This window comes from Acinonyx jubatus, chromosome B3 (genome assembly GCF_027475565.1).
Source record: "Acinonyx jubatus isolate Ajub_Pintada_27869175 chromosome B3, VMU_Ajub_asm_v1.0, whole genome shotgun sequence".
Classification (NCBI taxonomy): Eukaryota; Metazoa; Chordata; class Mammalia; order Carnivora; family Felidae; genus Acinonyx; species Acinonyx jubatus.
The window spans coordinates 2,914,296-2,929,613 of NC_069386.1; the positions used below are offsets into that span (position 1 = coordinate 2,914,296).

General features: G+C 52.7%; 1 protein-coding gene across 2 annotated transcripts in view; it reads right to left on the reverse strand.

The window, feature by feature from the left end:
* EFL1 (elongation factor like GTPase 1) overlaps positions 1-15,318 on the reverse strand; it is a 121,907-nt gene that overhangs the window by 79,610 nt on the left and 26,979 nt on the right. For both annotated transcript variants that reach the window (XM_027068225.2, XM_027068224.2), the window contains 7 exons: positions 13,867-13,990; positions 12,519-12,595; positions 11,409-11,545; positions 9,570-9,692; positions 7,296-7,395; positions 404-555; positions 1-167 (listed from right to left, as the gene is read on the reverse strand). In XM_027068225.2, coding sequence (XP_026924026.1) covers positions 1-167; positions 404-555; positions 7,296-7,395; positions 9,570-9,692; positions 11,409-11,545; positions 12,519-12,595; positions 13,867-13,990 — 880 coding nt within the window. The remainder of the gene's footprint in view (positions 168-403; positions 556-7,295; positions 7,396-9,569; positions 9,693-11,408; positions 11,546-12,518; positions 12,596-13,866; positions 13,991-15,318) is intronic.

Genomic DNA, 15,318 nt, shown 5'->3' on the forward strand with positions numbered 1-15,318 from the left:
CCGCCGCAAAAACTCAACGGGGCTGTATTTGGGTCCCAAGACAAACATTTTCTTTCCTCTTCGAGCCACACCACTGAACACTCGAGCAAAAGCAACGAAAGATTCGTGGTTGCTTCCTTCTTCGGGCTGAGGTTTAAGGGTCTTACCCTCCACCTGGTGCTCATCACCTGCCAGAAACGAGAGGACAATGAATGCCACGAGTGCTCCCTCCAGTCCAGGAGATGCCTAAAAACACAGAGCAGATGGTGAATAAGAGACATGTGGCCCAGTTTCAGGAAAGAAGCACCAAGAATGACAGAACACTGATTAAAGCTACAGTTAAAGCCAAGCTCCAGAGTCAGGGGATGAGCGTCATAAGTTAAAACAACTATTTCGCACCAAACCTATTTAGGGACAGCTGTACCTTTTGTCTCTTCTCCCTTTGGACTTGTTTCTGGGACACCGCCGTCTTCCGGGGGCTCCACGGACGCCGGCCCCTGCGTCGCTGCGAGCTTCTCTGCATGCCTCTGTCTTGCACGCTCACGCCGCTGCGCAATTTCTTCTTGCGTGAGAGGTCTACAGGAGGTCACAGACAGGTTAACACCTGGCAACATCAGCACCTCTGGGTCCGCTCACGCAGGGAAAGGGCAACGGTCAGCGGGGCCGGATAAGACGGCGACGGGTCCCAAGCCCCTTCCAAGCACGGTCTCTGCGAGCTCTCCCCACCGCAGTAGCGATGTCTTCTCTACAATGCCGCGTGAGCTACTCTGAGCTTACGAACAGACACACAAGAGTCCACGGCCCCACACACAGCCACACGCCACGGCACGGAGCCTGACCCTGATGCCCACCTTTTTCTATGAGGCAAACAACGAGGACAGGCTGGAAACGAGTGAGATACCAGGGCTCAGAACACCCCTGCTGAGAAGCAAGCATAAGGCCTTGGCAAAAAATGGAGGTGTGGGGGCACCTAGGTGGCTCAGTCGGTCGAGCTTCTGACTTTGGCTCAGGTCATGATCTCGCAGTTCATGAGTTCAAGACCCACATCGGGTTCTATGCTACTGGTGCAGTGCCTGCTTTGAATCCTCTGTCTCCCTCTCTCTCTGCCCCTCCCCAACTCATGCACTCTCTCTCTCTCAAAAATAAATATTTTTTTTAAAAAATTGAGGTTTTCCCCACAAATGCCTAAGAATATATGTTCACGAGTGTGGAGGTTCCTCAAAACTTTTAAAATAGACCTACCCTATGACCCAGCAATAGCACTGCTAGGAATTTACCCAAGGGATACAGGAGTGCTGATGCACAAGGGCACTTGTACCCCAATGTTTAGAGCAGCACTTTCAACAATAGCCAAATTATGGAAAGAGCCTAAATGTCCATCAACTGACGAATGGATAAAGATGTGGTTTACATATACAATGGAATACTACTTGGCAATGAGAAAGAATGAAATCCTGCCATTTGTAGCAACGTGGATGGAACTGGAGGGTATTCTGCTGAGTGAAATAAGTCAGGCAGAGGAAGACTGATACCACATGTTTTCATTCATATGTAGATTTTGAGAAACTCAACAGAAGACCGGGGGGGAGGGGAGGGGGGGGAAAAAAGTTACAGAGAGGGAGGGAAGCAAACCCTAAGAGACCCCTAAGGACTGAGAACATACTAAGGGTAGACAGGGGGTGAGGGAGAGGTGAAAGTGGGTGATGGGCAGGGAGAGGGCACTTGTTGGGATGAGCACTAGGTGCTGTATGGAAACCAATTTGACAATAAATTATATTTAATATATATAAAAAAAGAATACATGTTCACAAAGAACCTGGGTCCAAGAGGAAGGGTTTAAGGTCAGGCTGAACGCTGGAAATTCAGCTGGACTAAAAGGTCAAATTGTGATTATCAGCCGTTGCGTTAGACACAAGTACCAGCACAGAAAAGGCGGTGTGTGGCTATCTGTCTGTTGGGGGTTAGTCTTGGTTGGGGGAAGGGGAACGAGCTGTTTTCCTAAAGAGTTACGTTCATGTCCATCAGGCCACAGAGAGGGTCTTAGAAAAGGGAGCGCTAAGTTGAATAAAAACGCGCACTGTTGGGGAGCTTCAGTTTGGAAGGCAGAAGCCAAGCAGGTGCACGGATTCCCAGAACGAGGCTCCTCACCCGCGTGTGGGCCTGCGCAGACCCGCCTGCACCCTCAGCCCCGGCACAAGGCAAGACCAACCGCCTCCCTGAGGCCGGCGGGACTACAGTGTCTTAGCCCCGGACTCCGGGACTGAGCGTCCAGACTCTCGGGCCGGTGCTCTGGTCCTAACTGGACACTCCAGCTCTGGAAGCTGGCCTACTCTGTGTGGTCCTGTCCCTCTACGCCTCCCTCCTGCTGTTCCTCCCCATGATTTCTGCTTTTCTCCCTGACCGCTGTCCTGACACCTGACAGGTGGTCTCATCCCCACGCTGCCATGCCACTCTCCCCTCCGCTCCCCTAAGCTCTGGAACCCGTTCAGACATCCGTTCTGAAAGTGCACCGTTCATGTGCATTCCACATGGCCACATACTCTCGGAGCTCCTATACCAGGGGCCTAAAACTTCTTCCTCCTTCTTACTTCATGTGAGCCAGCCCCGAAGAGGACCGCCTACATCCCCGCTGCGGGCCAGTCCGGGAGGGGACCGCTTACATCACTGACTGTCCAGTGCTGTGTAGAAAGACTCCCACCTGCTAGACAAGGTCTCCCACCAGGACTGGGCACTAGTCCTACCTCCCTTTGCACCTACCCCTCAAAATGGATGAGTCTGGTTCCAGGAGCTGTCCCCTTGCAGTCAGACCCATGTCCCTGTGGGGCTGTGTCACAGGTCACAAAAACATGAGCGGCCGAGAGCGGCGTGATCAGGGGTCACGAGGCAGCCAGAACTCCTGGTGCTGGAGGCCTGCTTCCCCTGCAAGAGACCAGCCTCTCTTTCCCGGGAGCTCCACGTGTGAGAAGCCTGTTCAAGGAAAGGATGGACTCTCCTTCCTTACAACTTCTAGCCACGGCTGCAGTCCTGTGCTCCGGAGCGACATCCAACAAATCCGCTCCCCCTTTCCTTTCGGCGGCCTGCACTCGGGCCCCTCTCCCCCTGCTCTGCTGCAAGCCAAAGCCTCCAGCTGTTTCTTCAGTCAGCCCCAGGATGACTTACTGTGTTTCAAGACTTTTGCTAAAACCTCTTACAAGAGTATCTGAGTTAAAAAAGAAATGCAAAATATAACGTTATCGTTAGAACAGGGAGGAAGAAAATATGAGACACCTGTTTGCAGGTGAAGAGACACACTCTGTTTCAACGGGCTTATCACCAGAATCTCGACCTTGTCTTAATCTCCTTACATGTACGACAGTACATATTTATTACAACAACTAAATGAAACAGACACCATCATCTCCAGTTTACAGCTGATACAGCAGAGGCTCAGGAAATTTAACCTGACCCAAAGTCACACAGAAAATAGAGGGAGGAGCCGAAATTCAAATCCAGCTCGGACTCCAAACCCTGTGCTCGTTATCCCCAGGATGTCTCCCCTTCAGAAGGAATTAAAGAGGATAAAATCATCATCACATTAAGCAGATGATGTGAGCTTTAGGTCAAAAGAAACATCCATTCACGTAAGTTACATCCTCATTCTACCTCAATTCACGACACGGTCGGGGAGCATTAGCATTTATATTTATCAAGTTAGCGCCAAACGTATGGACGCTTGCTCCCATCTGCGCACATATCCGCCCGTCCAGGGAACACCTGCTCCGTGCCCGGCACTGCCGTGGGCCGGGACCGGTGTGCAGGGAAACAGCAGACAGCCAGACAGAAATCAGCAAGGACTACACCCAGCACCCACTGCGTATCCAGCGTTTGTTGAGAACAAAGAGGAATTTATACGCAAGAAAGCGGAGTTCTACCAGCCAAGGAACAGCCGTGGGCGATGAGTTATTCAGGCTGTAGTTGACTAACTGTGGCTGACTCTTCCTGAAGGGACAGCAGTTACTAACATGAGATGGAAGAGAGCGGAGGTGAGCACGTTGACCCAAAGGTTGGGCAGGTGAACTGGTGGGGGGGCAGGGAAGGGAAGAGGCAGAAACACAAATTCATCCACCCTCCAGATTCCAAGCAGAATGCTCCTGCTCTGGCCTCTGTGACCCTGGTCAAGAGGGGGCTGGGATGTCCGAGAACAGGCTGGAAAGCCGCTGCAGCTGGGACAGAGGCAGCTGAGAGGATGTGAAGCGACAAACCCAGAAGAGTGGCTTCTGGGGGCACCTGGGTGGCTCAGTCGGTTAAGTGTCCGACTTCGGCTCAGGTCATGATCTCACAGTTTGTGGGTTCAAGCCCCGCATCGGGCTCTGTGCTGACAGTTCAGAGCCTAGAACCTGTTTCAGATTCTGGGTCTCCCTCTCTCTCTGCCTCATCTGCACTCATACTCTGTCTCTCTCAAAAAATGAATATTTTTTTTTAAAAAAGAAAAGAGTGACTTCTGTTTGAAGACAGCATCTTGTTACAGAAAGAGCTGCTTCTCAAGAAGGAGGCAAAAGCAACAGATGCAGACATTCAGGGGGAGAAGAATGGCATAAAAAATTCCCAGTAAAGTGTTCCTGAGCACACATGTAGACCACGTACGTGTTAGTAAGAACTTGTGATAGACTATGGCTGGGAACAGCAAAAACAAAGTCCCAGAATCTAAGAGGGAAAAGGGCAGGGAAGCTGGATGGCTGCCGGCTTAGATTTAGGAGTGAAGGGTGAAAAGCCACACTAGGCGGAACTTTCCAGAACACTCAGGGAGAAGCCAAGGACTGTGCCCAGCAACGCGCTCCTTCCCGCTCCCCACTCTGGCCTGGGCCTGCTCACCGGCTGCACGAAATGGTGGAAGAAACCACTTACTATGATGTTTTGGAGGTCAAACCCAACGCCACTGGGAAGAATTGTAAGAAACTGGCCCTGAAGCACCACCCTGGTAAGAATCAGATGGCGGACAGAAGTTTACACAGGTTTCTCAAACTTCGGCAGAGCAAAGTGCTCTCTGCTACAGAGAGAGACTTGCAGGACAAAGGAGAACAGCGACTAAGGAAGGTGCAGCTGGGGGCTTCGGTCTCCCAGGGACATCTTTCCGGGGGAGGAGGAAGGGCGCTGGCAGGAAGGAGAGGTAAAAACACGCATCCACGCATCCGCTCCCAGGTATCTCAGAAGAGTGACGTAACGGTATGAGAGAGCCAGCGCTGCCAAAGAACAAACGTGGGGCCGGCTGGACAGAAGGCGCGGCGGTGTGCGGCCCGACTGCGGAGGACCTGGAACGCAGGCAAGGACTCAGAAGAGGGAGCCCGGAGCGGCTCAGTACATTCGGGGCGCGTGGTGCGGTGCCGGGGCCGTGGGGCATGATCCGCGCTAGACGGATGTGAAAGCTGCAACGGAAGGAAGACGGCTCGAGAGAAGATTCTAGAAGTTCTCACTGCAAAGGTTATGAGGACAGCCGGAAGGTAACATTCCATGGCGAAGGGGACCAAGAACCAAGACTGGAGCCAGGAGACATTACTATGGTTTTAGACCGCAAGGACCATGCAGTTTCTGCTCCGCGAGGACGCCTTCTCGTGTGGGGATGCGCAGCTGGCTGACACGTTGTGTGGCTCTCAAAGCCAGCGTCTGCTCGTGACAACTGAACCACCGTCCTGGCCTCTCACCCAGGCCACCGTCAAGCACAGACACGTCACATGTGTGACAAATGAAGTCCTGCCAATTTACCGTAGTCCATAGGAAAAGGGTCACCAGATCACTGAATTTAAGGTCAACTGTCCTCAGAATGGCTTTTTCTCTCCTGACAAACTCTTTGCTGGAAGGAAGCAGAAGAGGCTGAAGACACGCAAATCCCAAAGCGAGGCTGAGGGGCACCATCCTGGGGCGGCCCCTGCCTGACCTCCCACGGGGCCAGGGGACAGCACTCACTGCCGGGGTCCCGTGCAGACAGCGCGCGGAGGGGGGAGAGTCACAGCTCACTACTCGCCGCTGCTTTTGGCTCAATATTTGACTACAGCAGCATTTTCAAAGTTAAACGAAGAACATACTCAAATGTAAGTGCTTGAGGGGCACCTGCGTGGCTCAGTCAGTTAAGGGTCCGACTTCGGCTCAGGTCACGATCTCTCGGTTCGTGTGCTTAAGCCCCGTGTAGGGCTCTGTGCTGACAGCTCGGAGCCCGGAGCCTGCTTCGGATTCTGCCTCTGTTTCTCCCTCTCTGCCCCTCCCCTGCTCGCATGCTCTCTCTCTCTCACATATAAATAAACATGAAAACAAATTTTTTTTTTAAGTGTAAGTGCTTGAAAAGAAAAGAAAGAAAAGCCACAGTGGATGAGTCAGGCCAGACTCCACCCAGGGAGTGAAAGGCTGTCGCCTTTAAAGCGGACACACCTGGACTCAGACACTGTTGTGGCCTCCTTCCAGCTCTGTGACCTTGAGCGCGGAACTCAGTCTTCTTAAGGCGCCTGGCTTCTCTTGCAGGTACAAGAGAAACACTAACTTCTCCCACGGGAGGACTGCTGTCAGGTCCACACGGCCCGTCAGCGGTGGGGCGCGAGTACTGTGAGAGCTCGGTGGGTGCAGTCAGTGAGGGGAGCGTCGTTATTTATAACACACAAGAACCAGACTTAAGATGCTCCCCGGTGTACTGGACGTTCTTAAGACGTCATGTTCATGGTACTTCTCTCGGGTTACTGGAAAAATGCCTACAAAGAATGGCCAGAGGAGATGCGGGTACTACACAAGAGGGGCTCCAGGCACCCACGTCAAGTTTTCGTTCCAGACCCCGACATCACACGATGGAGCCCGGGGCAGGGGAGCCGGCCGGGAGGCGCCAGTAATCCCCCCAAGAACGGAGGAGGATCTGAACTACAGGGGGAGGGAGCGGGGCCGGGAAGGAAAAACCCGGATGCTGTAGAACAGATTCTCCAAGACTCGGGGACCGTGCAAAATCATCCATCTCCGGAGGCGCCAACGCCCCACCTCCACGCAGATCAGCAGAGATGCTCACGCGCTTATAAATCTCCACTGAGGTCGCCAGCCAGGCTTGGAGAACTTGCCGGATGCTCCCTAAAAATTACCCGTGGCTACGACTGTTACTATATTCTCCTTCAGACTTCACATCAATGCACACCAACGGTCCCGGAGCTGATTTCACCTCGCAGGGTGCACACCGTATGTTTCCACAGGGGAGGCTCACCAGCAGTCCGGGGCTGGGGAGGAAAAGCAGGGGCGCGCTCCGCCCACACCCCCTCTGGGCCACCCTGGGAACATGACCCCCCCCCCCCCCGCCCCACCCCCATCCTTACCTGGGCTTGTTCTGCGGCAAAGCCTTGGCATCAACGGCAAACATTTTGGAAACAAAGATGATAACGGGAGCAGTGTCTTCACTCCCACATTTCAGGAAAGCTACACAAACAGGGAGTGAAAATGTCACTCTTTTTCCCGTCAACCCTACACGGAGCTGAAGCCAGCAAAGCACCCCCCCACCCCCCACACCATAAGCCTCACAAATTCTTCCCTAGACCCAGTGAGCAAGGGGGAACACTGAGGAATGTTCCCATGTGTCAATAGTCAACAAGGTAGCTCATTAATAAAATACACACAACTTACACAAGTTAGAAAACGGAAGGGACTATCTTATCATAGCAGTAACAAAACCCTTAGAAATACTCAGTAGTATAACGTGTTAATTTCCCCTAAATCTACACAATCTAACACAATTTCCTATCAACGTATTGACACCTTTCTTTACCTCTTAGAGGTATAAAACCACTGATTAATTTTTTTAATGCTTATATTTATTTTGAGAGAGGGTGCATGAGCGGGGGGGGGGGTGCACAAGCGGGAGGGAGGGGGGGAGGGGGAGAGAGAGAGAGAGAGAGAGAGAGAGAGAGAGAGAGAGAGGAGACACCAAGCAGGTTCCACACTGTCAGCACAGAACCCAATGTGGGGTCAAACCCACAAACTGTGAGATCATGACCTGAGCCATAATCAAGTGTCATCCGGGATACTTAACCGAGTCACCCGGGTGCCCTGATTAATTAAAAAAAAAAGAAAGAAAGAAAATCACCCCACCAAAATAATGTGCACATCAGTGAAACAGGCCGACAGTAAACTTCAAGCAAGAACAAAACCACAGGAAGTCAGAAGTGAACACACACCAGGCGTGTCGCCTAGGGCACCGGGGCACAGCTGGGAGGAGCAGGGTGGCGGGTCTGGCCCCCCGCCGCAGCAGGATCGCCCAGGCCGCACCGGGACAACACCGAAGGGAACCCAAGGCAGAAGCAGGGACCCCGGGCGAAAAGCTGTCCTCTCAAGCAGGTGAGAGATCACCGTGCGGCGGCCCAGGGAGGCAGACGCAGAAATGCCGAATGCCCCGCTCTGGACAGACTGCGGAGCAAGGCCACGCAGGGTGCGGAATCACACAGAGCCCGGATGACGGCCACGTGTGGGAGTGGGCGGGCGAATGAAGGGACCTCGTGGGACGGAACTCGGGGAGGCAGGCTTCGGGCGGCGGGAGGAAGCCCCGCGTGGGAGGTGGGGGGGGGGGGCGCGCCTGGGGCAGGGAAGCGGAGGGGGGGGAGGTGGGGTGCTGCGACGGGAGCGAGGGGTACCGCGATGGGAGCGGAGAGGGGGTGGGCAGTGGGGAGCCGCGACGGGAGCGACGGGAGAGAGGGGTGCCGCGACGGGAGCAGAGAGGGTTGGGCAGTGGGGTGCCGCGACGGGAGCGCGGGGGGGGGGGGGGGGCCAGACGCGCGCTGCAGCCGCACAGGTGGGTGGCAACGGTGAGTGTGCTGTCGCGGACAGCCCTGAGGTGGAGGAGGTCACCAGGGGACCGGATGCAGGGAGGGAACGCATGGGGTCTGAAGGCCGAGCCTTGCTTGGGGCGTCCCACCCCAGAAAAGTCAGGGCGAGGAGCCGGGAAAGACGTGAAGGATGGGCGGCCAGAGAGACAGGGAGAAAAGCACAAGCAGGGGGAAGCCCGAAGTCACAAGAAGACGGTGTCTCCTGGGGGGAGGAATGATCTACGTCGTCAGACACTCGTGACGGATCCGGTCAGAGGATTTGACGAGGACACTCAGGAGGGGCCCCGAGAACAGCAGCCGAGTGGTTCTGGGCTGGAGGCTGCACATCTAATCGGAGGGAAAGTGGAGGCCGCGAGTCCTTGCAGCTGCCGGTCATGGAGCCTGACGGAGCCTGGGACCGACGGGTCCCCTCTTGTGGGGGCCAAAGAGAGGCCCGGCCGTGGAACCCCTTCCGCGGCCCCCAGGGACCCAGCCATGGTGGCGGCAGAGCAGCTCAGGGACACACCGTTGCTCGTCCAGGGACCGGGAGACAGGGTCACCAGGAGATCGGGAGACGAGACCGGGGCAGAAGGGAGGCGTCTCAGAGCCTCCGTTCTCCCAGCCCAGCGAGGACAAAACGGCCGTGGCAAAACTCCGACTTAGGCAGGAAAAGAAAACTGGCAACAGGGCCTTTTGTGGAACTGTCCGTGGAATCGGCCACCGGGCTAACTGGTCTAGAGCAGCCTGGGCTTGGGACGCTCAACCAAGCCCCTGCCGCGTCCACCTTCGGCTCACCTGCTTTCAGGGCCTGGGTTTCTGGGGGAAGAGAGTCAAACGTCTGTGATCCCGTGCACATCAGCTTCTCCACCCGCTCGGCCGTAATGTCCAGGGGGCTAGGAAGTTTCTGACACACCATCGCTGAAGTTGGAGGTTAAGGACTCACAGTCGTGAACAAGTGCCCTCCACCCAGGCACAGACTCACAGTACACGCCGACTCCTGAGGTAGCAGTGGACAGCCACACACAAAACGCCCGAGCTGTCAAACATCGCGCGTCACGTCTCAAAATACAGACACAAGTTCAGGGAGTTCGTGGACTCTCTCAAGCCCAGGGATGATTTTTTTTTTTTTTATTTTTTTTAATGTATATTTATTTTTGAGAGAGAGAGAGATACAGAGCACCAGTGGGGTGGGGGGGGGGGGGTGAGGGGCAGAGAGAGAGGGAGACACAGAATCCAAAGCAGGTTCCAGGCTCTGAGCTGTCAGTATAGGGCCTGACACGGGGCTCAAACCCACGAACTGCGAGATCATGACCTGAGCCGAAGTCGGGCGCTTAACCGGCTGAGCCACCAGGTACCCCGTCCCAGGAAGGACTCTGAAGACAGACATCCTAACACACTGACAGCCCACGGAACAAGTGAGGAGAGCTCAGTAGCTTGTCCTAAAATTTTTTCACGTAGTTTCAGTCTCTACAAACTTTCATGAAACAACATCAGCCACCAGCTATGACACGAGAAACTCCCCTCCCCGAGCCAGTGTCACTGCAGGTGTAGGTCCATCACAGCTCCGGGCTGAGGTGCCACTGCTGGCTCACGCCCGGGACACTGTACCACAGCCCACCGGGGGCTGCTTGGGACATGCAGATCAATGAAAAGAAGATAGTTTACCTATAAAATTACTTTAGTTGGGACACCTGGGTGGCTCAGTCAGTTTAAGCCTCTGACTTCGGCTCAGGTCGTGATCTCACGGTTCATGGGTTCAAACCCCGCGTCAGGTTCTGTGCTGACAGCTCGGAGCCTGGAGCCTCTTTCGGATTCTGTGTCTCCCTCTCTCTCTGCCCCTCCCCCACTCATGCTCTGTCTCTCTCTCTCTCTCTCTCTCTCAAAAATAAATGAATGTAAAAAAAATTGTTTTAATTACTCTAATGTATCTCAAATCAAGTCTTCCTTGAATCAGTAATATAACAAGAAATACCAATATGCTAACAAAATATGGCACTAAAATGAAACACTGATCTGACATACACATCTAAACTATCTAGTTACACATAAATGTTAGTAAAATAAAATTTTTTGTTGTCACAGTCTACTAAACAAAAAGACACATCTTCCTGAAAGAACATTCATTTGAATTGGTATTAGTAAGAATAAAAATTAGCATCAGAATATTCATTTTAAAAGCATTAAATACAGTTTCGTGGTGGAATACGAAATAACCACAGAAGACTTACTTTGATTTTTTTTAATGTTTATTTATTTCCAAAGGAGAGAGAGAGCGTGAGTGGAGGAGGGGAAGAGAGAGAGAGAGCGAGCGCGTGAGTGGGGGAGGGGCAGAGAGAGAGACACACACACACACACACACACACACACACACACACACACACACAATCCAAAGCAGGCTCCAGGCTCTGAGCTGTCAGCACAGAGCCCGACGCGGGACTCAAACTCACAAACTGCGAGATCATGACCTGAGCCGAAGTCGGACGCTCAACCGACTGAGCCACCCAGGTGCCCCACAGAAGACTTACTCTGGATTGAAATGTGTTACTTCCAAAGGATTTCCTGTTTGCCAGTCACATGTTTTTCCTGTTTTGTCAAAACTATCACTTCATTAAAAACCATCAGGACAAAGGATACCAAGCACAGCATGGGAAATGGGCAGCCACTGGCTGCAAATGGCATTGATCTGAACTTTAGGATCAGAATGTCGTGCCTCCCGGGCTCCAATCTTCAATCCTAAAGAAGTCACGATCCTATCAATTTTTTCTTTGTCCCTGTAGGAAACATACAAACAGGGAGGTCACAGACAGACACCAAGGGGCAGAGAGGAAAAGGAATGCCACATTCTGACACACTTCCTCCAGACACACTCCTTCCACAAGAACTAGGCACACTTCCGGGGCGCCTGGGTGGCTCAGTCGGTTGAGCGTCCGACTTCGGCTCAGGTCATGATCTCACAGTTTGTGAGTTCGAGCCCCGCATCGGGCTCTGTGCGGACAGCTTGGAGCCTGGAGCCTGTTTTGGATTCTGTGTCTCCCTCTCTCTCTGCTCCTCCCTGGCTCGTGCTCGGTCTCTCTCAAAAATAAACATTAAAAAAATTTTTTTTTTTTTTAATAAAAAAAAGAACTAGACACGCTTCCTCCCAACGTACTCCTCCTCCAAGAAACTAGACACACCCGGAAGGGGCTCCAGCCACAGTGGAGGACGGCTCAATCTCTACTCCGTTCCTTCCAATGACCCCCTCTTCAGAGCCCCTTGGAGCACGAGCCCAATCCCCTTAGCGACCTATGGTGATTGGAGAGGCAGTTTTATGTACGAGTGCTGGAAGTCACAGTTCCAACTCCAGATAACTCTGAATGAAAATTTACTAAAGCAAACCTTCTTTCTACTTGTATCAGGCAAGTCGGTTCCCAAGTTCCCTGTGAATGATCCTAGATGTCAAATACCCTTTCCACTACAAATACGATTTCATCTCAAACTGGGTTTATACAAACAAAGGTCCAGTGTTTCCCTCCACCCATCTCGTCTATATCCTCGTCTCAGCCCTCCAGAAGCAGACTGCTCCTCAGTCCCTCCCACCACCTTTACCTGCACCACATGCCCTTCTACCTTGGACCCCAGGACCAGCCCATCTGTGAAGGGTCCATTCCCTTGCTCCGTCCAGCCCAGCTCTGTGAAGCGACACCCATCACGCTGGAAGGGAGGCAAATCACAGCGCCCAAAGACCCAGCACTATAGCAGTCTTACCTTTTCAAGACCGCATCATACAAACTCCATATATTCTCCAGGATCAACTGTACAAATAAAGGTTTCTTTCCTTTCGCCTGTAAAAAAGAACACACGTACTTAAGTTTCCCAATATTCAACAGGCAGCCTACATATTCATTCTCGACGTGTTGTATTAACATGTCTCGTTTCTACTAGAAGATGTTTACTTAGCAGTAAAGTGGCAGAAAGCAGTTATAAATATGCACTAAACAGCCAATAATCTGCAGTCAGTAACAACCTCTGTTCTCTTCCTCTGGGAACCAGAGACTCGACAAACGACGAGACCGGCTGGGGGTCAAGTCGCTGGGACCGCCGCCTCCCCCCACTGCCATCAGGGGGCACACGATGCCCACACCGGGAGCTGAAAATTCACTCCGCGTGTGCAGGTCCTTCCACGAACTTCTTCCGAACAATGTTCTTAAACATGGAAAACGCTAAACTTCAAGGAAGACGGTAACAGAAAAACAAAAAGCCCTATCGTTTCTCTTACCAAACAAGGTCTATGCAAACTAATGGCAAGAGCACCAGCAGAAGGATGCCCTCACACACACAGGAGACGGAACATAAACGGACGCCCCCTTGCTCGAGGAGGTAAGAACTACTGTCCCCATTTCACAGAGGAAAGAACAGAGACAGAGGCCACAGGGCCGAGACTCAGCCACAGACTCGGACTCTCGACCCACCTCGCCACGCTGGCTCCTTTTTAAAATATACTGTTTATGAAAAGCTTTTAATGGCAAGGGGAGATGTTCACAGTATGATGTGAAGCAAACCACCAGCTCCGTTATGTAAATAACAGAATCAACTGAGGGATGTATGTCTCTATCCTATGAGAACGCACAAAATTAAAACCACAGCATTAGCAGTGTTGGCTTCTGTTTTTTTCTTTTTCTCGTGGCTTTATATTCACAAGCATTTTCTAAAAGGAATATACGTGCTCTTCCGTGAGAATGAATTTATAAAATCCTGAATTTTACATTAAAACAACAACCCGGCCGTAAGGAAGTATCCTTCGAGGCTCCGTGACTCGGCATCCCCTCTGCCTACAGAAGGAAGGGCTGGGCAGTAGCCACCTCTCCCCGTGAGCACACGCGGTGACCAGCGCTTGGCGGGAGAGAGGCCTCAGCGGAGCCTCGGGGTACAGCTTGCTCCGAGAGCGCGTCTCTTTAAACACCCAGTATTTAAAGAACAACACTTGGAAATGAGACACATGAGCTTTAACCAAATGTGTACAGGAAAAAGCCCCTCGTGGACTGACCCACGTGAACCAAGGACAGTAAAGGTGTTACCGCGTAAGTCTCAACAGGGCGAGAACGTGCCACATCACCTGATCAACCTTCATAATCTTCTTGGCCTTCATATTTATATAATAATCTCCCCACAGGGTTTTCATAAGGACTTCTTTCCTGATGCCAATTTTCTGACTGTAGATTCTGGCAAAGTGCTCGATCCTGGAAGGAAATCAAGTGTTCTTGTCACCGATAACAATAATCAAGTCCGAGCGCAGCTGACACTGGGGCGTTTCCGAGGCAGGTTCAGCGGACTCTAAACGCACCGCGGACGCAGTCGTTTCCACCGTCCGACAAGCTGGTACCGGCACCCCCGCGTTTTACGGGAAAGGCGGCGGCACCGAGATACCACGCAGGTACCACCCGACGCGGCTGCCCACGCCCCCGGGCACTCGCTCTGCGTTCGCAGGAATCAGAAGGCGTGCAGCCGCTCCCCGTCTTACATCCGCACATGTGAAAGCAGGCAAGAGGCACAGGGACCGAGGAGACAGGGCCCCGGCTGCCCCCTGCAGCTACGCCAGCGTTAAGCTCTGTCTCAGCCCTTCCCTGCTCTGGGTTGCCTGTTGCTCACAAAGGGAAACCGCCAGAGCCAGCCAGAAAAGGCTTTTTGGCATCCTGGGTTGAAAACACATGCACAAGTACTCAACTCTCCTGGGCCCGCGGCGAAACCAGTTGGCACCAGCTTCGCTCCCCGGCCACGTGAGAGCAATAACCAGACAATTAAGGGCACCGTATATAAGGTCTGTGCCATCCGGACGGAAGACCTAGGGAAAAAAATCTCTTCTCTGCGGGGAGCAGCCTACTGAGCATGAGCTGTGAGTCCAGCTCTCAAAGCACCAGCATCTTGGAAGATGCCTGCCGTTCTCCCGCCGCACAAGGAGTCCAAAGGCAACACACTCCGGACAAATCTTTCCGCATCCGCCAGCAGCCGCGGTCGTGCCAGAACCAGGGGTTAACCGCAACCTTGTCCTGTTATAGCTGACACTCTCCGGCGATAGCGGAGGCCTGGGACGAGCAGGAGGTGGACAGAGGGGAGGAAGTTACTTACTAATTATGGTCGGAGCCGGCAGTGTGACGAGGGTCAGGCTGCAGCTTAGAAGCAAAAGCACGTGCTACAGAATCTGAAGATAAACACCCAGTGTCCCCCCTCCCTGGGGGCGAAGGGAGAGAAAATACCCAACCGGGAATTAAACTTCAAGCTCTACGGTTACAGGCCGCTGATGCTCCGGAGTTGGCCTCGACGGGCCACGACCTCAAAGCAACTGGCGATTAGAAACTTCATTTCCCGCTTGATCCAACAGCTATTTGTTCGGCTGAAGTTTTTAAAAATTCTTCCAAAACTTTAGTTTCTATTGTCATTTTATTTACATTTATTATATCTATAAACTGCCTACGCTGTAGACATACGCTCCGTATTATCATTGCCACACTATTACCATTTTTTTTGTTTTTGAAGGAGGGAACCCTCCTCTCCATAAATTCGTGCCTCA